Below are 27,125 nucleotides of genomic sequence, written 5' to 3' on the forward strand. Positions count from 1 at the left end.
TTCTTATTCCCTCCTCCCTTAAAGGGCCGTTTCCACAATGGTAAAAGGAAGGCACCAGTAAACCACAATAATCATAAAAGATGACTGTAACTAAGAGTCTTTCTGAAACTAGAAACCGCGAGTTCAGGCCCAGACCTCGAGAACCCGAGCTTCGCCCTCACTGAACCGCCCCCACAGCCGCTCCCGCGAGCCCGCGCTTACGCTTTCCGGGCGGCGCGCAACGCGCTAGCTCCGCCCCCTGGCCCCGCCCCCGGCCCCCCTTCTCGGTCTCAGGAGAGCCGACGCGCACAAGCAGGGGTGTGCGGCTCTGGGACGTGCGTTCCCGCTTGTGGGTGTGAGACATCCCAGCTCCTCTTCCCCTTCCGTGAGTCCCTCCTTTCCTCGCAGACCCCACTCGTCGTGGCTGGCTGCCGCCGCAGCTCTCGTGCCAAGCCGGCAGTGCGCGTGCGCGCGGGCACGAGCGCGCGGCCGTCGGGCCCCCGCGCTCCCTCCCCCTCCCGCTCCTCTATAACTTGGCTGGCGTGGAGGAGGCGCCGCCGGAGTCGGAGGGCGGGGAGCTAGGAGGAGGGAGCTCGAGAGTTGTGGAGACTACTGACTAGGAGAAGTCGCAGCCCGCTCAGGCCCGCGTCTTCCCGCTCCCCGTCTTCCTCTCTCACACACCTACTCCGCCCTCCACCCCAGCCCCCGCGCTCGCTCCTTCTCTCGCCCGGGGTTCCTGCCGGTAGCTCTCCGGGTCTTGGCGCGGCGGGGGCGCCCCGGGGGTGCCCTCGCCCTCCCGTTGCGGGCGGGCGGGCGGTATGTGGCGCCTGGTGCCCCCGAAGCTGGGCCGCCTGTCCCGCTCCCTGAAGCTGGCGGCGCTGGGCAGCCTGTTGGTGCTGATGGTGTTGCACTCGCCGTCGCTGCTCGCCTCTTGGCAGCGCAACGAGCTGACCGACCGGCGCTTCCTGCAGCTCAATAAGTGCCCGGCGTGCTTCGGCACGAGCTGGTGCCGCCGCTTCCTCAACGGGCAGGTGGTATTCGAGGCGTGGGGCCGTTTGCGCCTGCTGGACTTCCTCAACGTGAAGAACGTGTACTTCGCGCAGTACGGCGAGCCCCGTGAGGGCGGCCGCCGCCGAGTGGTGCTCAAGCGCCTTGGCTCGCAGCGCGAGCTGGCGCAGCTCGACCAGAGCATCTGCAAGCGGGCCACCGGCCGGCCCCGCTGCGACCTGCTGCAAGCCATGCCCCGGACCGAGTTCGCGCGCCTCAACGGCGACGTGCGTCTGCTCACGCCCGAGGCGGTGGAGGGCTGGTCGGACCTGGTGCACTGCCCCTCGCAGCGCCTTCTCGACCGCCTGGTGCGCCGCTACGCGGAGACCAAGGACTCGGGCAGCTTCCTGCTCCGCAACCTGAAGGACTCGGAGCGCATGCAGCTGCTGCTGACCCTGGCCTTCAACCCCGAGCCGCTGGTGCTACAGGTAGGCGCGGAGCCAGGGCGGGGGGCGTCCTGGGAGGGGCCGCGCGTGGGAACCGGAGTCGGGAGAAGTGGCTCCGCCCGCGCTCGCCGCCAGTTCGGACTCGGCCAGGCTGGGCCGGGTGCAGGCTTGGGAAGGGGCGGCTCCGGGGGAGCCCCGGGGCTGTGTAGGGAGGCCGAGGGCGACTCGGCTGATGGAGAGTATGCTCTTGTCACCTAGATTCGGGCGCATTTCGGATTTGACTGCGGATCCTTCAACGCCAGAGGGAGTGCGTCTCTTAACGCTCCCCAAAATGTCTCTGCCGCGAGTTTCCTTCCGCTCGCTTCCCTGCCTTTCTGCTTTTATCTGCCGGGGCTTGCAGGTCCGCGGCGCAGGCTGTTCACGAGCCCTTGGACCCTCTCTTAGTTCCTCTGAAGTGTTTTACACCGCGTTCGCTCTTCTTTTCTGGCGCTGGTGGCTGGCCTAACTTCGGTCTCAGAGTCTTTGTTTTCCCTCATTTACCTGGCAGTCATTTGGACAGCTAATTCGGGGACAAGTTGGGGAGGATGAAGTCGGAGAATGGGACAGTGGCCGGGGTGGGGTTAATCCGTGAGCCGAGCTTTGGGTGGGATTAGAATCAGAGAAACAGGAAAAGTAAGGCAGCGTCGGACTTGGCCGGGAGGGCTTAAGGCCAGAAGGACATTTTCATCCTGATCCTGTGACCTGCCCTATTCATCTGGTAATCTAGTTGAAGGGAGATGAAATAGTAGGCCAGAGCGAGTATCAGGGAAGGAGATTCTTGCCTTTCGCCAATTGCGTTATTTGCTTTCGTCTGATTTTATTCTGAAAAGTAATGTGTCTTTTAGGGGAATAGGATGGAATCTCTTTACTGGTGACATCAAAAAGAGAACAAAAAACAAAAACACTGTTTACTTTCGGAGTATTTACTTGTTTCTGCACATTCCCACCCGGCTTCAGTGCGGTGTCCTTGAACAGTGATTACAGCTGTGGGGTTGTGGTTTCTCTTGCTGTCTACAGGAAAAGTTACCGTGCTCCTTTCCATGACAAGAGAAAAAAATGATTTAAAGTTCACAAGTAATTTTGGTATACTTCACATTCTTTCTGGGTTTTTAAGAATGTCACTGAGGGCTGGAGGGTTTGTACAGGGTGTTTTTTTGGTGGTTGTTTGTTCGTTTTTAATCTAAAATGCATGAATAGGAAAGTGCAGATTTATTTATATTACTTTCTTTTCTCAAGCTCCACACTATCCATTTTAGCCAAAAGAAACCAGCTTCGTTTGATTAGTTCAGCCAAATAATGTAAAACAAATATTTTGCCTCAAATGAAACTTTAGTGTGGGTCTTAATAAATTTCAGGACATCAGAGGCTATGTGTATTGGGTTAATTTTAAAGTCAGAGTGTATTTTAAATACTGCTGTATCTCCTAACTGAATGGATGCATAAAACTGGTTAAACTTTCCATGAAATTTTCTTTATTCAGTAGTTTCCAAACTAGTCAGTCTCTAAAGGTTTAGCCTATATCTGTGATGTACATACACTTGAACTGAAGTTTCTCATTAAGCTATCTTTAAAAAAAGAAAAAAAGCCTTGTTTATATTAACAAGGTTGGTTCATGGAGATTGTGTTAGCAATTTGCTGAAGTAGATACCTGGACAAATTCTCTGAGACCCAAAAATTTAGCAAGAAGCTATCTTAGTGTAATATACATTTACTGTACTTAAAATGCTGGCGTCCCTACTGAAAGATTTTTTTATTAGGTAATTTTGAATAGTGGTGTACTAGTAACAACTAATAGTAGAATTGATATTTTAAGAACATTGTGTAGCCAGTTCTTTGTAAGTGTAGTCATAGCATTGAATTTGAGAAACTTTGGCATCTGATTTTACGCTAAGGTAAATTTGTGCTTTGTGCAGGAAGGTTTTATATTTTTTTAAGTTTGAACTTATCATGGCATTCTCAGTTTACTTTGTAGTTGAGATAAAGTGTGCTTTTATCTTGTTTTCTGTTTAGCTTTTCCCTCAAACGTACTCTTTATCTCTTCTCATCTTTAGTGATGAAACAGCCTTTTTTGAAAATGCACAATTATTTTCTTATATATGACACATAATGGCACAATTGCTCTGAGTGGGTAAATACATGGGCCATAGGATAACAATTTGTTTTTAGTATGTGATGAAACATGTCTCAACATTTTAGAGTGTGAGATTTGTAAATTACATTTTAAATTTACACAACCCAGTTCCCGGCAATAGTACTAATACTTATATATGTATTATAATTATAGCTAATTACGTGTGGTGTAGTATAATTTAGGGGTCTTTAGTACCAACCAGTCATATAGGCATGTTATTTTTTTAAAACTGGATTAACAAGCAAGTAGAGGAAGAAGATATTTTTAAGTAAAAGTTTTCGTAGAGCTGCTGCTTTCTTTGTAGAATCACTTGATCTTTGGTAAAAGCTAGTGAATTTACAAGTCTGAACAATATACTTGAGGACTGATGATTGTATAAAACCACCAAAATGGAAGGTATCTCAACATTCTGTGGTCAAGTACAAAGGTTGCTGTACAGTAAGTCAAATTATGATGTTCATTACCTTTGTTAGCTAGGAAACTACATTTTTAGTATTTATACAGGTTTCTATAAAACTGTTTATAGCTGTTTACAGTAATATTGGGATATTAATTGATACTTATAGAAAAACTCAGGTTTGGCCGTTTATTACTTCATGTATTAAAAAAAAATTTTTTTAAGAGTACAAATGTTTTACAGCTTTAAGAGGAACTCACTTTTTTCTTCCAGGAGAGGGAGCTACTTGTCGAATTTTTGGACAGCTGGTGACAAACTAGATTTTTCTTACATTGTCCAGAAATTAACAACTTTAGGGGAAAAAAAGTCTTCGAACTGACTTCATCAAAGTATTCTTAACAAAACTTCCAGTATATTAAGAATGCTTCAGAATAAGCATGTAAAAATTTCTTTTGATAAGGTGGTTAAGAACTGAAAAATACTTATGAATTTAATCCATTAAACTCACCTCTTCTGATTTGGAAAAAAACAGTACAATTTGAAGTTGCTATTATGCCTTGAAAGGAGAGGTGAAAGATACTAAGTGTCTGTAAAATGTGTACACACATACCTTATCTATGTAAGGCTGTATAGATTTGTAATATAAATTTCCCTATATGAAATGGCTTGAGAGTACGGCTTTCTTCCTATTGTTGGATAGTTTCACTAGTTTACAACAGTTTACCCATAGAATTATTGTCTTCAAAAAAATGTTTATAAACATCAAGCAACAAGAGAATGCTAGTAGTACCTTTATCTTCTGTTCTAATACTCTCTTTTCGTCTTCACATTTTTACTTTACTAAGAGGTGTATTTTAGTGCCAAGTATACTGTAATCCTATGGAGAAAAATGGAGGAGAGGAACTATGTTGATTTTTATATTGTGTAAATAGGAGTCTTGGAGTATTCAAAAATTGAGTTATTGAAGTAATTGGCAAGACAACAAGTTATGGTTGATAACTTTTCTATCAGTATTTGTATTTCACCTATTGAACTTACAGAAAGAGAGAAAGAGAAATGCTGTCTGGATTTCTTGAAGTTCAGACAGAGTCTCTGACTTTATAACCTGGATGTAGTGAAAATGGTCTTGTTTGTAGGAAATGGAGAAAGTTCTTTGTTAAGGGGGAAGAGCTGGGAGTTTTACTATTTGTGGAACTTCATTTGCTTTACATTTTCTGAATCATAATTTTAGTAGGATTTACTTTATTTTTATAGTATGTGACTATCATTAAGCTATGGCTTTTAAGCTTGTTTTTCTGTTCTTGTAAATGCTGTAATACATGCAAAATACTTCACGTAGTATCTGACAAATTGTAAGCATTCCATAAATGTTAGATATTAAATAAAGTAAAGGTAATTGTAACTGCCTGGTGCATTTGATCAGCTGTTTTGAAGCTCATGTGGGGTATGGATCACCTTAAAAATAACAGTGATTTTGAATATCAACCATACTTTAGTTATACTGATTTTTGTCCATTTTTACTTTATTATTTTTTTTTGTAGAAAACCTTCAATGAATGTTTTTGCCCTTAAAAGTAATTTATATAGGGAACAACATATTTTTTTAAGTTCACTGGTAACAATAGAGTTTTTGAAGTAAACAAATAGATTATTTAGCTAATGGTACTTTAGAAAAGTTGATAGATTTTTACTGTTGGACTCACTCTCCTCTTTATAGAATGAAGCTATTGGATTAGCTCCTTTCAGCCCCAACATTCTGGGGCTTCCAAACTCTTGACTTGAGAAATTTGGGGTTTTTTTTGTTGTTGTTTTCTTTTGAACTTGACTTTAACGAGTGGGTTTAATTAAGCTCTTCTGAAAGGGGATTGGGAGTTGGATGCTGTCTTTCAAGCCTTTTTTCTCACCCCCTACACACATGAAATCAGATTAAACCAAAACCAAAACCAAAACCTTCCTTTAAGGGGAAATATGTGGAGTTAAGGGTAGCTAAGGATCTTGTGAGGCAATAGTGTGCAAGATCTTTTCTTTTCAAACAACAGCTTAAGGAACCACCTACTTCTCCTTCACTGGCTGTTTCTTTAGTTACTGTCTTCCTAGATTTCGGCTTCAAAACACATTGGAGATGGTTCCTAGTAGAGCAGTTTTTAATCTAATGAATTTTGTAAGTTTTTGGACTTTTTGTGGCTTTTCATCTGAGAGTCCATTAAACAAAAATAATAAAACAATTCTGTGTACCTCAAGTCCAAAAAGGGGGTGGGGACTTTTATTTTACAAGGACCCTAGAAACGGACAATCACTCTTAAGAAAGCATCATTTCCGAATCAGTAGAGCAAAGTCATTTGGCATCCTGGTCTAGTTTCTGGACGTATCCATATCTTTTGACCATTCTGAATTTTGTTCTTTATATACGTTTGTCTAGTCTTTGAACTATTCTTAATATTTCCATTGCATAGGTTAGCACATATTCTTCACACATGTTGGGAAATAGAAAGCTTGTTTTTATAGGTCTTCTGGACATGGGTGTCCAGCTTCCCAGGGGATTGTCAAACTGGTTTTTATTCTGTTTTTCTGGTTTGTGGTCTCTGGCTTACTTCCTATTTTTCTGTCATTGCTGCTGACTCTTCACAGAATGCTGACTTTTTCTTTCTTCACTTTCACTCATTACCTATACGTTAAATCATGGCCTTATAATTTAAATCTTGCATTTTTCTAATACACTTGATGAACTTTAGTAAATGGTTGTAAAATGACTGAAAATTATTAGTGTAAGGTGAGGTTAGTATAAGGTGATAGGAAGTTGTCTGTGAAATTCTTGGGAACTCTTTGAATTTATAACCAAAAGAACTGAATTTGTCTGTTCATTTTACAATCTGTGACAAGGCATTTGGATTGAAAAGATGGAAAAACGGCCCTAGGAAACAAGTAGCTTACTATGTAGGAGGTAGGTACACAAGTGACTAATTAATATACAATCCATGTAATGTAATAAGCCCTATACAAAAGGTGTATATATACACTGTCACATGACTCAAGGAGGGACATCTCATTGTATATTGGTAGGAATGGTACCAGGGAATGTTTCAGAGATTTTGCCAATAGATGGAGGTGGAGAGTGGGAGGAAGGGTGGAGGAGACAGTATTGATAGAGCATCCGGTTCACATTCTGTATTACCACAAAGTTGTTGGATGGTATTGAGCAAGTCACTTAATGTTTCAGATTCTAAGTTTTTTTCACCAGTAAAATGGGGTTGTTAATACTTACCTAACAGGATTGTTTTAAAGATTAAAGGAGAAAGGATTATTCAAGTAATATCTGTTAAATGTTTTCAGCTGTAAAGCTTTTTACAGTGTATTATGTCTTTGAAAATCAGCTTATTCCATTTTTAGTCAGGTATAATAGTTAAAAGTTCTTTAGTACATTATGCTGATATCTGTCTTAGAAATGTAAAAATCCTACTTTTCTTATTGCAGACATTGAAATGTCACTGTCCTTATATATACATACATCATATGTACCTATTCAGGCTATAATTTTTTAAGAATAGCAGTTCAAAAGGGGGTTAAGGATTTGTCTCATATGAAGTATACTGAATAGAATGAATATGTTAGGAAAGAGGGTTTAGATAAGGATTAAGAAATAAAAAGCAAATAGTTTCTTTTTTTTCTCTGTAAATCATTATTATAGTTTAATAATTCTATTTAGTACATTTGTAAATGGTAGTACAAAAAGGTTAAGTTTGGAACTTAGACAAAATCTTAAAATATTTGTAATCTGAAGTAAGTATGATGCTTCAGTGTCTTCTTTGTATTTTTTCTTTAATGCTTTTTTTGAGGTTTAACTCTGAAGTGAAAAGATCTGACAGTAATTATGTGGAATTGGTCAATAGCGCCAGGAACTGATCTGTACACCCTTGGGACACAGTAAGGGTCAGTTGACACTAGTAAACTTACGCATTTTTAAAACCTGTGAACAAGTGATTTTTTTTTTTTTTTTTTTTTTTTTTTTTTGGTGGGGGCAGCATTTCTTAAGCAATTGATTCTAAAAGATAATGTATTTCTGTTAAATTTAGTTTTTTAAAAATGTATTTTGACATCAGTTTCCAGTTTTAGATACAGCTGTTGGACATGATATTCAGTAAAATAACACAACTTTACTATTTCCAAGGCATTGCTTAATATCGTTGGAATTTGAGGTGGGTGGAAAATGGCATTCAGAAAATTATTTCATGAAATAAATGGGACATATGCTAGGACTTTAAAATCTTGAAATTGTTAAGCTTCTACAGTATTTGCCATGGATTTTGGCTGCTATTTAGCAGTATAAATTAAGAAGCTAAGATCTTAGAGAAATTTTAGCAAAAATTCAGTAACCATTAAATCATCCCAGTAATTTTACTATATCTCCCCTCCAGACAGTTCACCAAACTGTGAACACATTAGTCTGTCACCAGTACAGTTGACTAATCTTTATGAACAGCTGTTACAACATGTGTGTTACTACAATGTGATTTCATTCAAATTTGGGCTTTAAAAAATAATTTTAAAACTTAAGTTAGCTCTTTCTTTCTTTTCTGTCTGTCTTTTGACGGTGTCTCTCTTTGTCACCCAGGCCAAAGTGCAGTAGCATGGTCTCAGTTCACTGTAACCTCTGCCTCCCGGGTTCAAGCAATTCCTGCCTCAGCCGCTGGGATTACAGGTGCACACCACCACGCCTGGCTAATTTTTGTATTTTTAGTAGAGATGAGTTTCACTGTGTTGGCCAGGCTGGTCTTGAACACCTGACCTCAGGTGATCTGCCCTCTTCGGCCTCCTAAAGTGCTGGGATTACAGGTGTGAGCCACCGTGCCTGGCCCCTTTAAACGTTTTCTATCCTTTTGATGACATATACTTTGTAAGAGTATTTTCAAGCTTAAACTTTTTAATTTTTTTGTAGAAATGCCAGTTATGTAGAAAATCGATATTCACATTTTAGATTGTATGTTTTATTAATAGTTTTTTTGAAGTTAGTTTATTTATACTAAGAACTTTCAACTTTAACAAAAATCAGTCTTGCATGGTAACATATCTCTTGGTCTGTATTTGTTTTCTCTCTTAAGGCCAACTGCAAAGCTATGTTCCTTTTAGTGGAATCTTATGAGGTAATGAAGTATTATAAAATATTTTATATTGTATAAAAGGAATTTTGATCTTTTAAATTTAGTATATAATGTTTTTGGTCATGTAGGAGAAAAAAGAATGCAAGCACTTTTAAGTAGACTTTATTTTAATCTATTAGTCTTATGTCATTTATTGTTTGTAAGTAAATAAATAAAACCAAAATGTATTCGTTTATGTATCTTTACTCATATATTCCATGTCTACCTTTTTCATGACTGTGTTATAACATGATAGAGTGAAATGGCCTTATTAACCTGGCAGGATGATGCATATTGATCAAAGGGTATTATTGTGATATTTTAAAGACTTGTTTTTTAGAATAAATATACCACAGCATACTGTTTGATTTCAGTATGTAAGATAATCTTGAACATTAAGATTTTGACGTGTGTTTGTTTTTGCATGACATGCATATAGACCACGCTGTAAAGCCTGTTTTGAAGATTTCTGTTTGATTCTGTAAGTCCCAACATGATCTGGTCCTTGCTTCACTTTCCAGATTCCATTACCTCAAGTCATTTCTCCATTCATTTCACTGCAGCTGCTTTGGTCTTTTATTCATTTCTGAGAAGATTTTCATGTGCCTAAACTGCCCCATCTCCAGTCTGCTTAATATTAAACTCTTCCTTTAGGTCTCAGCCTAGGTGGAGATCACTTAGGGTAAATAGTCAATCTTACATTATTTTTCCAGCATAATGGCTTCTGGAATGCTGCTATGTAATATATAACCTGTTACCTTTATAAAATCTGAAAAATTCTTAAACAGATGGTAAATAAGCAAAAACAAAAACAGAAACAAAAAACCCAAAAAAGCCACCCCAAACTAATAAAGTTTAACTTCAACAGAAGGATATTAGCTTGAGGGGGGTTGTATTAATCTATCTTTTGAATCCATTTTGACTCTTGCAAAGGTAATTATAGCTTGACCTAAATTTGCTTCTTACTACCTGTGTGACTTTAGGTAAATCATTTAACACTGTACTAATAAGATTGAATGGGATTTACAATTGAGGTACTGTTAAACTCTAAATTTCTTTGATTTTACATTTTTTTATTGATCACATAAAATACTTGATTTTGATCTTGGTAGATTATAGGTTATTTCAGCATTTGGAATTTGTTTTGTGCTTATCAGTAATAAATAAAAAGCCAGTTAAAATACTGTGTTTATGTGTGTACATGTTTCCAGTTTTTAAATTTCTTGCACTTTTAGTGCTTGTGGATGCTGTCTACATTTCTTATAGCATCAGTGGTTTTAAAGGTTTAGTGACTGGTCTATATATTTCATTATGAATTAGAAATTACTAGAGCTCAGTAAAGATGTTTCTCTAATTTAGTGATTCTTCACTCTATTTGGAAGGGGGTTCATTATTTGTAGATGCCGTTTTAGTAGGTGTTTAGTAGGTGCATGAAAATAAGCATATCTCTTGATGAATGTCTGGAATTGTTATTAAAAAATTTTAAATAGAGAAAGGTCAGGTTACCCACAAAGGGAAGCCTAACAGCAGATCTCTCTGCAGAAAGCCTATAAGCCAGAAGAGAGTGGGGGCCAATATTCCACATTCTTAAAGAAAAGAATTTTCAACCCAGAATTTCATATCCAGCCAAAGTAAGCTTCATAAGCGAAGGAGAAATAAAATCCTTTCCAGACAAGCAAATGCTGAGAGATTTTGTCACTACCAGGTTTGCCTTACAAGAGCTCCTGAAGGAAGCACTAAATATAGAAAGGAAATACCAGTATGAGCCATTGCAAAAACATACCAAATTGTAAAGATAATTGACACTGTGAAGAAACAGCTTCAATTAACGGGCAAAATAACTAGCTAGCATCATAATGATAGGATCAAATTCACACATAACAATATTAATCTTATATGTACATTGTGTAAATGCCCCAATTAAAAGACACAGACTGGCAAATGGGATAGAGTTAGAACCCACCAGTGTACTATATTCAGGAGAACCATCTCACATGCAAAGACACACACAGGCCCGAAATAAAGGGGTGGAGAAACATTTGCCAAACAAATGGAAAGCCAAAAAAACAAAACAAAACAAAAAAAGCAGGGGTTGCAATCCTAGTCTCTGATAAAACAGACTTTAAACCAACAAAGATCATAAAAGACAAAGAAGGGCATTTCATAATGGTAAAGGGATCAATGCAATAAGAAGAGCTAACTATATATACTTGCACCTAATACTAGGAACACACAGATTCATAAAGTTAGTTTTTAGAGACCTACAAAGAGACTTAGACTCCCACACAATAAAAGTGGGAGACTTTCACACCCCACTGTCAATATTAGACAGATAAACGACCAGAAAATTAGCAAAGATATTCAGGACTTGAACTCAGCTCTGGACCAAGCAGACCTGATACACATCTACAGAACTCTCCACCCCAAATCAACAGAATACACATTCTTCTCAGCACCATATTGCACTTATTCTAAAATTGACCACAAAATTGGAAGTAAAACACTCCTCTGCAAATGCAAAAGAGTGAAAATCTTAACAAACAGTCTCTCAGACCACAGTGCAATCAAAGTAGAATATGGGATTAAGAAACTCACTCAAAGCCACACAACTACGTGGAAACTGAATAACCTGCTCCAGAATGACTACTGGGTAAATAATGAAATTAAGGCAGAACTAAATAAGTTATTTGAAACCAGTGAGAACAAAGATACAACATACCAGAATCTCTGGGACACAGCTAAAGCAATGTTTAGAGGGAAATTTATAGCATTAAAGGCCCACAGGAGAAAACGAGAAAGGTGTAAAATCGACATCGTAACATTGCAATTAAAAGAACTGGAGAAGCAACAACAAACAAATTCAAAAGCTAGCAGAAGACACGAAATCACTAAAATCAGAGCAGAACTGAAGGAGATAGAGACACGAAAAACCCTTCAAAAAATCGATGAATCCAGGAGCTGGTTTTTTGAAAATATTAAAAAAAAATAGACCGCTAGAAATACAAACTACCATCAGAGAATACCATAAACACCTCTACGCAAACAAACTAGAAAGTCTAGAAGAAATGGATAAATACCTGGACACATATACCCTCCCAAGATGAAATCAGGAAGAAGCCGAATCCCTGAATAGACCAATAACAAGTTCTGAAATTGAGGCGTGATTAATAGCCTACCAACCAAAAAAAGCCCAGGACCAGATGGATTCACAGCCGAATTCTACCAGCGGTACAAAGAGGACTTGGTACCATTTCTTCTAAAACCATTCCAAACAATAGGAAAAGAGGGACTCCTCCCTATTTTATGAGGCCAGTATCATCCTAATATCAAAACCTGGCAGAGACACAACAAAACAAGAAAATTTCAGGCCAGTATTCCTGGGTCAATATTCCTGATGAATAACAATGTGAAAATCCTCAATAAAATACAGGCAAACTGAATCCAGCAGCACATCAAAAAGCTTATCCACCATGGTCAAGTGGGCTTCATCCCTGGGATGCAAGGCTGGTTCAACATATGCAAATCAATAAATATAATACATCACATAAACAGAGCCAATGACAAAAATCACATGATTATCTCAATAGATGAAGAAAAGGCGTTTGATAAAATTCAACACCCCTTCATGCTAAAAACTCTCGATAAACTTGGTATTGATGGAAGGTATCTCAAAATAATAAGAGCTATTTATACAAACCCACAGTCAATATTATACTGAATGGGCAAAAACTGGAAGAATTCCCTTTGAAAACTGGCACACGACAAGGATGCCCTCTCTCACCATTCTATTCAACATAGTATTAGAAGTTCTGGCTAGGGCGATCAGGCAAGAGAAAGAAAGAAAGGGTGTTCAAATAGGAATAAAGGAAGTCAAATTGTCTGTGTTTGCAGATGACATGATTGTATATTTAGAAAACCCCATCGTCTCAACCCAAAATCTCCTTAAGCTGATAATCAACTTCAGCAAAGTCTCAGGATACAAAATCAAAATCAATGTGCAAAAATCACAGGCATTCCTATACACCAATAATAGCCAAATCATGAGTGAACTCCCATTCACAATTGCTACAAGGAGAATAAAATACCTAAGAGTACAACTTGCAAGGTATGTGAAGGACCTCTTCAAGGAGAAGTAACAAACCACTGGTAAAGGAAATCAGAGAGGATACAAACAAATGGAAAAACATTCCGTGCTTGTGGATAGGAAAAACCAGTGTCATGAAAATGGCCATACTGCTCAAAGTAATTTATAGATTCAGTGCTATCCCCATCAAGCTACCTTTGACTTTTTTCACAGAATTAGAAAAAAACTGCTTTAAATTTCATGTGGAACCAAAAAAGAGCCCGTAGAGCCAAGATAATGCTAAGTAAAAAGAACAAAGCTGGATGCATCATGCTACCTGACTTCAAACTATATTATAAGGCTACAGTAACTAAAACAGCATGGTACTGGTACCAAAACAGATATATCGACCAATGGAACAGAACAGAAGCCTCAGAAATAACACCACACATCTGCAACCATCTGATCTTTTGACAAACCTGACAAAAATAAGTAATGGGTAAAGGATTCCCTATTTAATCAATGGTGCTGGGAAAACTGGCTAGCCATATGCAGAAAACTGAAACTGCACCCCTTCGTTACATCTTATAAAAAAGTTAACTCAAGATGGATTAAAGACTTAAACATAAGACCTAAAACCGTAAAAACCCTAGAAGAAAACCTAGGTAATACCATTCAGGACATAGGCATGGTCAAAGATTTCATGACTAAAACACCAAAAGCAATGGCAACAAATGCCAAAATTGACAAATGGGATCGAACTAAACTAAAGAGCTTCTGCACAGCAAAAGAAACTATCATCAGAGTGAACAGGCAGCCTACAGAGTGGGAGAAAATTTCTGTAATCTATCCATCTGACAAAGGGCTAATATCCAGAATCTACAAGGAAAAACAAATTTACAAGAATAAAACAACCCCATCAAAAAGTGGGTGAAGGATATGAACAGACCCTTCTCAAAAGAAGACATTTATGGCCGGGCATGGTGGCTCCTGCCTGTAATCCCAGCACTTTGGAAGGCTGAGGCGGGTGGATCATGAGGTCAAGAGATTGAGACCATCCTGGCCAAACTGGTGAAACCCTGTCTCACTAAAAATACAAAAATTAGCTGGGCATGGGTGCACATGCCCTACAAAGACTTGGAACCAACCCAGTCAATGCCCATCAATGATAGACTGGATAATGAAAATGTGGCACATATACACCATAGAATACTATGCAGCCATAAAAAGGATGTGTTCGTGTCCTTTGCAGGGACAGGGATGAAGCTGGAAACCATCATTCTCAGCAAACAACACAGGAACAGAAAACCAAACACCGCATGTTCTGACTTATAAGTGGGAGTTGAACAATGAGAACACATGGACACAGGGAGGGGAACATCACCCATCAGGGCCTGTCGGGGTACGGGGCTGGGGGAGGGGGATAGCATTAGGAGAAATACCTAATATAGATTACAAGTTGATGGATGCAGCAAACCACCATGGCACGTGTATACCTATATAACAAACCTGCACGTTCTGCACTTGTATCCCAGAACTTTATAATAATAAAAGTGTAAATACTTCGGTAAATAATTCCTTACTACATAGTGTTGAATGTGCAATGTACCTTTCATATCTTTTTTTCTTTGATCCTTAGATTGCCCTGATGAATATGGTGATACAAATATTCCAGTTTTACAGAGGAAAAAACCAAAGCTCAGAAAAGTTACTGCTTTGCCATCGTTATAGCTAGTGAGATGTAGGGGTGGAAGGGACTTCACAATCTAGCATTGTAATTTAAGATTCATTTTTCTACTTATATACTATATTGGCCGTTAAATATGGAAATTTTATGAAATATTGTATTCCTATAAAGAGTATAAAGTATCCAAATTTTCCAGTCTTTAATATTGATTACATACATTACATATCACCTTCTCTTAAGGCAACGTTAGTAGTTTTGTTTCTGAAATCTTGGCTTTCAGATACTGTCAGTATGTACAATATTGTTATTAGTATTATTTGAGTTGTATGCTATCCGAGAAGTAGGTTGTGGTTTTGTAACCAAATTTAAAAAAGATGCCTAGACGTGATTTATATTACACTTCAAATTCAAAACAAATTTTGCTTTAAAAATTAAAAGTGAAAGCATTTAATATTTTTTCAGCTCTTAGCAGTTAACCATGCTGCTTTTCTAAAGACATCTTCTTTAGTTATTACCAACTTAATTTTAAAAAAAAATACAGTTATAGAAAAGTAAATATATAATTGTTTTGGGCCTTTGTACAACCGTTAACTAATATTTACTTTAAAAAATTCTACGTTTTACACTTAATGTCATATATTCAATCCTGATTAAAAGCCTAGCAAAATTAAGTGACGTGCCTCCAATCCCGAGTTAGGACTGATATCATTCTAAATTTAAATGTTCCTTTTTTCATTTGAAAAGTATTTGTACATTTTGTTCAGTTGTAAATAATTTATTAAAATCACATTTTATTGTATTACTTTAAACTATATGCTTGTGCTAGACAATCTGAAAAATCTGATTTTAAATTTTTTTTTAAATAGAAAAATGTAGACCTTAGCAGTAAACTTTCTATCCTACCTAATGTGTTTTATGCACTGTGGGAGTTTGGTAATCAGGAATAAGTTATTTTCTGACTGCTTGATAAGTTTAACAAATCCAAGTTCTAACGTATATAAATTTTGTCTCTCAAACTCTGCTTGACCATGGTAATTTGGTTCTAAGCCCGAATTGCATTAATCGCAAATTACAAATTTTTGGCTTTCCTTGAGGATTTTGTTTGGACTACAGTGTGTTCGATAGAATTGTATTATCAGTAATGAAATCTGACTTTTGATTAGACAATGAAAAATTCTTACCATCTGAGCAAATGGTGTGAATTCATTTATTAAAGTTCTTCCGAAAGATTAGGTAGCAAACTATATGAAAGAACTATAGTGCTCTTCTTAAAATGAGGCATAACAGAATTTCAGTTAACATTGTCAGAAAGCACTCTATGAATATAAAGTTGCTCAATGTGACATTTACTTATATATGTTACCCTCTTCTATGGGGAACTTGGGTAATGAAGTGTAGTTTTGACTGCCATTTGTCAGTTGGAAAGGTTCCAAAAACAAGGAAGCATTTGTACATGTGCAGATGTTGGCCCGGTTCCTCATTTCTCCTGTTGTCAAAGACCATTTTATTTTCACAAAGATATGTTTGTATCTGTTCTACAATATGGCATGTGAATAGTATACCAGTAGTGTATGGAGGAGTTTTTTGTTTTACTTTTTGCATGACAAAACTGTGTAATCTTACATATTTCTTATTTTAGTGCTTTCATTTTTATGTCAGGGTCTTTATATCTGAATGTTTCTGGGAAATAGTTAAATCTTTTGTAATTGTCTAACAAAAATTTCAAGGTCATGGAGGTATTTTAAGTTAGGGGAATAGCTGAGAATGCTGTTTGGTTCCTCAACAGTTTTTGTATTGCACATTGGACACAAGTAATCTCTTTTTCTAATTGGACACAAGTAATCTCTTTTTCTAATTCCCAAAATAAATTTTAAAATTATCAGGCAAGGCACAAAATTAGATATGTGTTTACCTCTAATTTCTAAAGAACCAGTACCTATGACCTCCTAACTAAAATGGAATCAATTAAATTACTTTGATTAATGATTCATATATATCTAAGTTTTTCATTTACATAATTAGGATTTCATCACAAAGCTGCAATATTAAAACTTAAGAGAAAAACGTTACATACCCAAAGAACAAGTACAGATATTGTGCATTGTTATAGTTGAAAGGGAGCAATTGAAATTGGTAATTCTGGATAAAGTATAATTCTCAATTTGTTTTTTGTTTTAAAGTTGATAAAATTTTAATGCAAGGATATTGAGTTGTGACAGTTTTATAAAGCTCAGGGCAAAATTAATATTGCCTGTTTTCCTAAGAGATACAAGAATAGGAGCCTGATTTTGGGGTCACTAAGTGTGTGTAGATTGTTCAGTTTCTAGCAATAGAGTATTGATACAGGCATGCCTTGGAGATATTAAGAGTTTAGTTCCAGACCACCTCAATAAAGCAAACATCATGATAAAGTGAGTCATGTGAATTTCTTGGTTTCCCAGTGCATATAAAAGTTCGGTTTACATTACACTGTAGTCTACTAAGTATGTAAGCATTATGTCTAAAAAACATATAGATACTTTAGTTAAGAATACTTTTTTTTTTTGGCTAAAGAATGTTAATGATCATCTGAGCCAAATCTTCAGTGAGTTGTAATCTGTTTGCTGGTGGAGGGTCTTGCCTCAGTGTTGATGGCTGCTGACTGATCAGGGTGGCTATGACAGTTATTTCTTAAAATAAAATGACAAATGTAGTTTGCTGCATCAGTCGACTCTTCCTTTCACGAAGGATTTTTCTGTAGCTTGCCATGTTTTTCATAGCATTTTACCCACTGTAGAATTTCAAAATTGGAGTCAGTACTCTCAAACTCTACTGCTGTTTGTCAGCTAGGTTTATGTCATATTCTAAGGCCTTTGTTGTCATTTCACTAATATTCACAGCATCTTCACCAGGAGTAGATTCCATCTCAAGAAACCACTTTCTTTGCTCATCCATAAGAATCAACTCCTCTTCTTTTCAAGTTTGATCGTGAGATTTCAGTAATTTAGCGTCCACATCTTCAGACTCCACTTGTAATTGTGGTTCTCTTGCTATTTTCACTCTATCTGTAGTTACTGCCTCCACTACAGTCTTGAGCCCCTCAGTTATCCATGGGATTTGGAATCAACTACTTCCAAACTCTGTTAATGTTGATATTTTGACCTCCTCCCATGAATCACAGATACACTTAATAGCATCTCGATTGGCAAATTATTTTCAGAAGATTTTCAATTTATTCTTCCAAGATCCATTAGAGGAATTACTATGTATTGCAGTGATAGCCTTACAAAATATTATTTCTTAAATCATAAGACATGAAAGTTGAAATTACTCCTTGATCTGTGGGCTGCAGAATGGATGTTGTTAGCAGGCGTGAAAACAACATGAATCTCCTTGCACACCCCCATCAGAGCTTTTGAGTAGCTAGGTGCATTGTCAGTGAGCAATAATGTTTCAAAAGGAATCTTTTTTTCTGAGCAGTAGATCTCAATGGTGGGCTTAAAATATTTAGTAAAGGATGCTGTAAACCATTGTGCTGTCATGCAGGCTTTCTTGTTACATATATAGAGTGAAGGCAAATCAATTTAGCATCATTCTTAAGGATTCTGGGATTTTTGGAATGGTAAACAATTATTGTTTTCAACTTAAAGTCACCAGCTGCATTAACCCCTAACAAGAGAGTCTGCCTTTGCTTTGAAGCTTTGAAGCCAGGCATTGACTTCTTGGATCTAGTTGTGAAAGTCCTAGGGAGCATTTTCTTCCAATAAAAGGCTGTTTGATCTACATTGAAAATCTGTTGATTAGTCACTTTCATCAGTTATCTTAGCTAGATCTTCTGGATAACTTGCTGTGGTTTCTATATCAGCACTTGCTGCTTCTATTTGTACTTTTATATTTTGGTGATGAATTCGTTCCTTAAACTGCATTAACCAACCTCTGCTAGCTTTAGGCTTTTCTTCTGAACTCTGAGCCTTCATAGAATTGAGGAGAGTTGGGTTCTCGTTCTGGATTAGGTATTGGCTTAAGGGAATGTTGTGACTGATTTGATCTTTCACCCAGATCACTAAAATGTTCTCCCTATTAGCAATAAGGCTGTTTTGCTTTCTTAACATTTGTGTGTTCACTGGCGTAGCACTTCTGATTTCTTTTGATAATATTTCCCTTGCATTCACAGCTTGGCTGTTTGGGTTAAGAAGCCTAGCTTTCTGCCTATCTCAGTTTTAGATGTGCCTTCTTCACTATGCCTATTGTTTCTAGTTTTTGATTTCAAATGAGAGACCTGCAACTCTTTTCATTTGCTTACTTAGAGGCCATAGTAGGATTAATAGGCTTATTTTCAGTATTGTTGGGTCTCAGGGAACAGGGAGGCCCGAGAAGAGGGAAGAGTTGGGGGAACGGCTGGTTGGTGGATCAGTCAGAACACACACATTTATTGATTCCTTTTTTTCTCCAATATTCATTTTCTAATATGTATTTTAGCAGTGGAAAGTACCTTAGATAAAGCCTGTTATTTTACTTAAGGTGAAAATGAATGTTCATGGCCATGGAACACTTTTCTTTTGATTTAGGATGATAATCCTCCCAGTAGTTTTAAAATCCATTAGAAAACCTTGCTAAGATGAGAATAATTTTGAGGCTGGGCCAAGGAGAACAGAAAATATGGCTGGGAAAGGGAAACAAGATAAACTTGGACCAGATGTGCTCAGAATGGAGGTTGCATTAATCGGATATCGGTTTGTCCCTTCCAAACCTTTGGATGTAGGGTAAAAGACACCTCTCAAGAATCTTTCCCTGAATTCCACCCCACCTGCTTCCTGACTAGGTAAGGCCCCTGCTAAATGCTCCCCTGGGACCTGCACCGCTGCTTAGTAACTAACACTTTTCATATTCGTATTTGTTTGGTGTCTGCATGCTCTTCTAAAATAAAAGCCCATGGCTAAATGGAGACTGTTTGGTTCACCCTTAATTGCCACCATAACACAGTTCCTGATGCCTGGTAAATAACTGCTGGTTAATAGGCTGCAGTGCTATCGGTTTAAATAAAAGGATTGGTTGACTACATTTACACAAGTGAAGAAGATAAGGGAAAGCGTAAATACTTTCAGATTTGGTAATAAAGACAGTATCTTCCCTCTTATTGATCAATGTGGTTCTTAGATTTTGATAAGCAAGACTTGTCATCCTATTTCAGCTTTATAGTGTAAAGTTCTCTATTTAAATATTTTTCAGGTCCATAGTACTGGTATGAATTAGGAAAAAATGAATTTAATCTCTAATAAACTGTCAAATGTAGTAAGAAAATCCAAAGTCATTCCTAGTAGCAATTTCTACTGAAAGGATCTGAGGATAGACCTAGGATATATTCATCAGAATCTCTTGTAATATTAAGATAATTCTTTTGTAGAGTTTTCCGTCTGATGAAGGTTGGCCATTTGCAAAGTATCTTGGAGCTTGTGGAAGAATGGTGGCTGTAAATTATGTTGGAGAAGAACTGTGGAGTTACTTTAATGCTCCATGGGAGAAACGAGTTGACCTCGCTTGGCAATTAATGGAAATAGCAGAACAGCTTACAAACAATGACTTTGAATTTGCACTCTACCTCCTGGACGTCAGCTTTGACAATTTTGCAGTTGGTCCTAGAGATGGGAAGGTAATCATTGTGGATGCTGAAAATGTTTTGGTTGCTGACAAAAGATTAATTAGACAAAGTAAGTATATAGTTTTTAGATTTTTTTCTACTCATTTTTTCCTATGTCAATATAATGTTTATACTTGTATGAAATGAGCCTTGAATTTCCTCCTTAGATGGCAACTTTACACGTCTTTCTTTGCTTTATATAACCACTGTCAATAAACGAATACAGATACTCTTTGACTTACTAGGGGGTTACATCTTGATAAACCCAGTCTACGTTGAAAATATTGTTATTTGAAATACATCTAACATATAGGGCATCATAGCTTAGCCTCGCCTACCTTAAACATACTGAGAGCACTTACGTTAGCCTACAGTTGGGGGAAATTGCATAAAGTAAAACTTATTTTATAATAAACTGTTGAATATAATTATATTCATGTAATATGTTGAATTCTGTACTGAAAGTGAAAAACAGAATGGTCGTATGGGTTCTTGAAATATGGTTTGTACTTTATTTAACCATTTTGGTGATTCCTGGCACTGCAGCTGTGAGTTTGGTTTGATATTCTGATTATTACATCTCACCCAAAACTTTGCTCTCCGTTTGTTTTTGAGTTCTTCACAGGATAGATGGATAGTGTCTGAAGTGTTTTGAAAATTAAATGCCATGGAAGTTTTAAAGCGTCAGGGACAAAGCCTGTAGGTCTAGAACCAATTCAGTTAGAAAAACCAAAGGGTGAGGGTTTTATATTTTTTAATTCCTTCTTTCCCCCTGATAAAAGTAATATGAATATCTTTTGACAAAGGCTGAAAATTTGTGGCACCTGGGGAAAAGTTTATGTGACAGCCATATATTAGGTTGACATTTACTTTTTGCATGATCTTAGCATGATCCTATTAAATACTTGATTTTCCCACCCCTTTGTTCAGATTTTATACTTACCAGACTATTTTCTGATTATTTATTGACTTGCCCCGTAGATCCTCCTATGGGAGGTGAACATCCTGCTGAAATATTCTACTCTCTATTTACCTCTTCCTACATTTGTGAATATTGTAGCAGCGTATACTATGCTTTCTTTTTTAAAGTGTACACAAGCAGGTGGTTTTTATTATATTCATAGAGTGCAATTTTCCTAAGCTTAAAAAATTATTTCAGTGTTTATAAAAATAATTTTTTTATAATTCATTTTATGCAGACATTCCTGGAATAATTATTACTAATTCCTGACCTTAGATGAATCCAACCATATAGCTTCTGTATTCTTGCATTTCATACAGTGAGCGAGCATTGCTCTAGTGCTACTTTAAGTGTGGTCATTTCTTTTCAAATGTCTCATGGGTCCTCTAAGTAGCCACTTTGCAAAAGCCTCTGTCTATTCATTCACTCCCTTTTCTTTCCACTTTCTAGTAAATTACCTTTATTTTATTTCTTCACAGGGAAATTGAGATTTTGCTGTGGCAAATCCCTCAGTGTCCTTTATTGTCTAAACCTCATTAAAACAACACACATTGGTCTTTCTTTTTCAGATAGATTCTTCTTTGAGAATTTGTTACATCAGTTACCTTCTTCAGTGTCCCACCTCCTTCCTTTAATATCCAACGTTTCTTTTGCCTCCCTATAAAAAGTATATATAAGATTCTCTTCTGCTTCTCCTTGCTTGTCCACTGTTTTATTTAAAAGTATTTATTGCCCTTCTGCTTCCTCAGCCTCTGTTCATTCCTTAGTCCATTAAAACCTGACATAGACCTCTGCCTTGCCATTAGCAACCACCTAATTGGCAAATTTGTGAAGTGATTTTGACTAGTATCAACTTCTTGAAGTTTTTTCCTCCTTTGGAATAGTAACCCTAAAAAAACATTAATCTTACTACTCCTTTGCCTAAATGGTTTTAATGACTTCCCATTGTTCTTGAAGTACAATCCAAACACCTTACCAGGGCATAATCTGTAATCTGTGTGACTTGGCCCTCTTCTGATTCTTTTTTTTCTTTTTTTTTTCTTTTTTGAGACAGGCTCTCTGTCACCCAGGCTGAAGTGCAGTGGCATGATCACAGCTCAGTGCAGCCTTGACCTCCCTGACTCAAGTGATCCTCCTGCCTCAGCCTCCCAAGTAGCTGGGACTACAGGCATACACCACCATGCCTGGCTAATTTTTATATTTTTTGTAAAGGTGGGATCTTGCTGTGTTGCCCAGACTGGTCTCAAACTTGTGGGCTCAAGCAGTCCTCCCACCTTCGCCTCTCAAAGTGCTGGGATTACAAATGTGAGCCCACCCCGCCCAGCCTTATGTATGTATGTATTTTTCGAGTGTTTCATTTTTAATACCCCTCTGTCTATTGCCCTCAGTGCTTCTGCTACAATGGTCTTTTGTTTTCCTGAATGAATTGGCCCACTTCTGGGTATTCCCATATGCAGTTTCCTCTTCCAAAAATGTCTCTTCCTTCCATATACAGCTAGCTATTTGTTTTTCGAGCCTTGGCTCCTTCAAGTACGTGTGTGCTTATGTGTTCTCAATATGCCTATTATCCCTCTTATCTCAAACTCATGTGTCAAGTCTAGTTCTAGTTGCACATATGACATGCCCACCTGATACCTTATAGCTCCTTTATATTTATGTTGTCTATATATAAAATATTGATACTATTATGCAATTGTACATACCTTGTCATCCAATTAGAACCTTAAACTTTACCCATATACTTACTTATTTTTACCTGAAATGTTTCCCCAATCTAGCTTTTCATTCTGGGCCCTCTATAGTTGCTGTCATGGTCTTAATCCTTCCAGTCTTCAGGCCACAGTTATCTTTCTATAAAATAAATTATGGTCATGATTACACAAGTTACGACCTATTTCTCTAGCATCACCTGTATCTCCTTGCCAACTACCTTTCTCACACTGTAGCCACAGTGAACTTATTGCCTCGTCAACCAAATGGACCAATCTCTTAAGTCCATGCCTTTGCATATACTGTGTCCTGAACCTAGAGTGCTATTTTTCCTAGTTTCTTTTCAGATTTGTTACTTTTAAGACCTAAATCAGATGTTCTCCTTTTTGCAGTCTTCTACAGCCCCAGGGATAAGTGCGAATTCCCCACTATTCCTGTAGCATTGTGTCATTTTCTTTATGGCACTTTCTGTGTACCATGGAAAGTCACTAGACTAAACCTGTAAGTGGTAGGGACCTTTTTGAATCTTTCTGCCTAGCGTTGGTGGGCTCTCAGTGAATATTTGTATGAATTTATATATTTAAATGTTTAAAGTTATAATATACTTTTACCTAAAAGTGTAGAACAAATACTATTAATTAGTGAAATATTCTATTTTTGGAAGCAATGAAAACTATTTAAAACATTTTTTTTCTACTTCTGCTTTTCCTCCTTTCACAGATAAACCTGAAAATTGGGATGTATGGTATGAAAGCAAGTTTGATGACTGTGATAAGGAGGCTTGCTTATCATTTTCAAAAGAAATTCTTTGTGCTCGTGCCACTGTGGACCACAATTACTATGCTGTTTGTCAGAACCTCTTATCCAGACATGCCACCTGGCGTGGCACTTCTGGAGGACTCCTTCATGATCCACCAAGTGAAATTGCCAAAGATGGCCGGCTCGAGGCCTTGCTGGATGAGTGTGCCAACCCAAAGAAGCGCTATGGCAGATTCCAGGCTGCAAAAGAACTGCGTGAATACCTAGCACAATTAAGTAACAACGTGAGGTAGTCTATGGTGACCTTTTCTTTTTTCCTTCATTTAAACAGCACTGGCTAAAACTAAACCACCAAAAAACTATCTGAAAAAATGAAATTTGGAAGTGTTACATTCAGAGGATGATAAACTTGCACTGATAGATCTTAATGTTAACATCCATCAAAATAAGACATTACTTCAAAAATCACATGATGCTTCTGCAAATAAGTATGTTCTTATACTTTGGAGGCTTGAGCTGTCATCAGCTGCTCCCCACTACACCGGAATGCTTGAGTGGATTAATGAATATTGTTAAGCTATTGGAAATGAGTCTGATAGTACATTGACTTGTGTATCAAAGGGTACTTGGTACTTAGTTTGCATTTACTATCATGATTTTGTGAATCTCTTGCATTTACTTTGAATGTCAAGTCAGATTGGCCTGTTTTATAGGCCGCTTTTTCCTTCTGATGTGTAGGGTTTTTTCCCATTTTTGTTTTTCTTTTAAATTAAATTTTGAAAATTCAGGTTACTGTAGGTGTTCATTTAAATTTTTACTAGTTCTCATTCAGTGCTATTTGGTACGTATTTACTGTTAGGGCAGGATTCCCAGGTTTACTGTGTGTGTGTTTTTTTTAAAGAAAGCTAAATATTATATTATGTAAATACTTCTTTTCACCACCTTCTATAGTTTCACCATTGCTTGGTATCATTTCAGGTTATTTAACAGTTACATCCCTCTATGCCAATAATTACAAGTATACACTAAACATGAAGTTTGGCATATGTTGCAAAATGTCATTTATCTTTTACTAAAGACTTTAAGAAGAATATACTAGAATCTGTATCTTGATGTTAATTTTGATTCAGAAAAAAATACAACCCAGTATCTAAAAAGTGTTAACTAGTCCAAGATAGTAATGCATATGCCAAAGAAATCTTACAGCTAGTCTCATGTTTAGAATTTAAAATAGAATTGGTCACCTACTTATTCTTACCACCCTACTTCCAGTTTTCTAGCTCTGTCATTATTAAATTCAGATCTTCCTGATGATTCTTTCTGTTGAAAGTTAAACTACTGCTTTTAAGTAAAGTTATCCTACCTTTTACTAGTAGGTAGTTTTGCAAAAGTAACATGGTAGCCATTGTTTGAATTTAATTGGGCATCATAACCTTTTATTTGTTGAGGAACTAATCATTATTACTGTAAAGCAGACAAGTTAGCCAGTCAGCCCACTTTGGTCTTCTTTACCTAATGGTTAAACATCAAAACATCAAATTTAATTATTTGCATAGAAATGTGTGGGCTCTTTAAAAAATGTTACGGTATGTAAGTTGATTATCACTAACAGGTAATATTTTTCTGTTTGAAGTTGTTACTTTTGTTTACAGCAAAATTTGATGTAGTGTGCAGTAGTGAGCTCTAGACTGATCTTTTTCTAAATCAGAAAGTGATTAAAGTATGCACAACCAAAGCCACGTTTTTCTTTTTCATTTATTCAGCAACTATTTATTAAGCATCAACTCAGTGCCAGGCACGTTACTAGCTGCTACATACTGTCTGAACATGACATACGGTTAAGTAACTTTACAATTATTATCAAATACTTCAATGTACATATTTCTTAAGTTGAAATAGCATTAACTAGGATAATGCATTCATGTTATTTTATTGTCTTGTGATAGAAATTCAACTTGTACCATCTAAAACTAGGTTGCTATAAAAATAGGAGGATGAAGTCAATAAAGTTAATTCCAGTTTAAAAAGTGGAAGGAAAAGGTAAGAGCTCTCCATTATAAAATAGTTGCATTATGTTAATTTTTACATATTAGTGCATTGCATATATCAACTGGCCCTCAATGAAACATTTAAGTGCTTGGAATTTTACTAAACTGACTCTTTTGCAACTTTGGGAGATTTTTGAGGGGAGTAGCTAAAATTGCCAAACACCTCTTACTCAAAACTTCAAATAAAATACACATTTTGAAAAGGGAGCACCTTTTATATTTGATAAGTTTTCATTATAAACCTTACAATACCAGTCACAAAGAGGTTGTCTGTCTATGGTTTAGCAAACATTTGCTTTTCTTTTTGGAAATGTGATTGCAATTGCAGAACAGAAAGTGAGAAAACACTGCCAGCAGTGATTGCTACTTGAGGTAGTTTTTAATAACTACCATTTCCCCTCCATGAAATTACGTGAAATTTATTTTATCTTTGGGAAAAGTTGAGAAGATAGTAAAAGAATTAGGAATTTAAAATTACAGGGAAAAATATGTAAGTGAAAAGCAATAAATATTTTGTTCACTTTGCTATCAAGAAGTTCACTATCAGATATTTATTATATGGCAGCAATTTATATTTTTAATCATTGCCCATTAATAGACGCAGTAAAATATTTTTGAATCAGACATTTGGGGTTTGTATGTGCATTAAAATTGTCTTTTGTACTGTAAGTTACTGTTAATTTGAATATTTTATCAAACTGTCTCCCTGTGCCTTTATAATATGAAGTTGTTTCTACAACTTTTAATGATCTTAATAAAGAATACTTTAAGAATGACACTTTTCAGACTATTTCTTAATTTCAGATATTCACATTTTTCTTGAGTGGAAAGTAAGTTTGAGTAGATAAGTTACTAGTTTCCTCTTGCATGCACTTTAATTAGAATTTTGAGGGAACTACTGATTGGTTGTACACCGGGCTTTAAGGTTGTGTGTGTTTCCTTTTTCTGTAGTAGTGAGTTTTTTAAAAATTTTACCACTAAAATGGAATTAAAAAAAAAAAAAACCTCATTATGGAAATTTTCAAATGTATGCAAGAGAATAACATAATGAACAGTAGTATAACTATCATTACACTAACTTCAAAAGTTAAAAACATGTGGCCAAACTAGTTTCATCTCTAAACTACTTGCTTCCAGCTTATTTTGAAGCACATCTGAGATGTATC

General features: G+C 37.1%; 1 protein-coding gene across 2 annotated transcripts; it reads left to right on the forward strand.

Moving 5' to 3' along the window:
- Nucleotides 1-286: 286 nt before the first annotated feature.
- On the forward strand, nt 287-26,737 carry DIPK2A (divergent protein kinase domain 2A). Of its 2 annotated transcripts, none has more exons than XM_050779759.1 (3): nt 287-1,454; nt 20,248-20,551; nt 23,873-26,737. In XM_050779759.1, exons 1-3 carry the CDS (start codon nt 798-800, stop codon nt 24,202-24,204), a joined length of 1,293 nt encoding a protein of 430 aa, XP_050635716.1. In that variant the 5' UTR covers nt 287-797; the 3' UTR covers nt 24,205-26,737. The 2 variants fall into 2 exon arrangements, with proteins under 2 accessions (XP_050635716.1, XP_050635717.1); XM_050779760.1 differs by lacking the exon at nt 287-1,454 and adding an exon at nt 14,631-19,665.
- Nucleotides 26,738-27,125: the final 388 nt, after the last annotated feature.

Source organism: Macaca thibetana, chromosome 2 (assembly GCF_024542745.1).
Source record: "Macaca thibetana thibetana isolate TM-01 chromosome 2, ASM2454274v1, whole genome shotgun sequence".
In the NCBI taxonomy this organism is placed as follows: Eukaryota; Metazoa; Chordata; class Mammalia; order Primates; family Cercopithecidae; genus Macaca; species Macaca thibetana.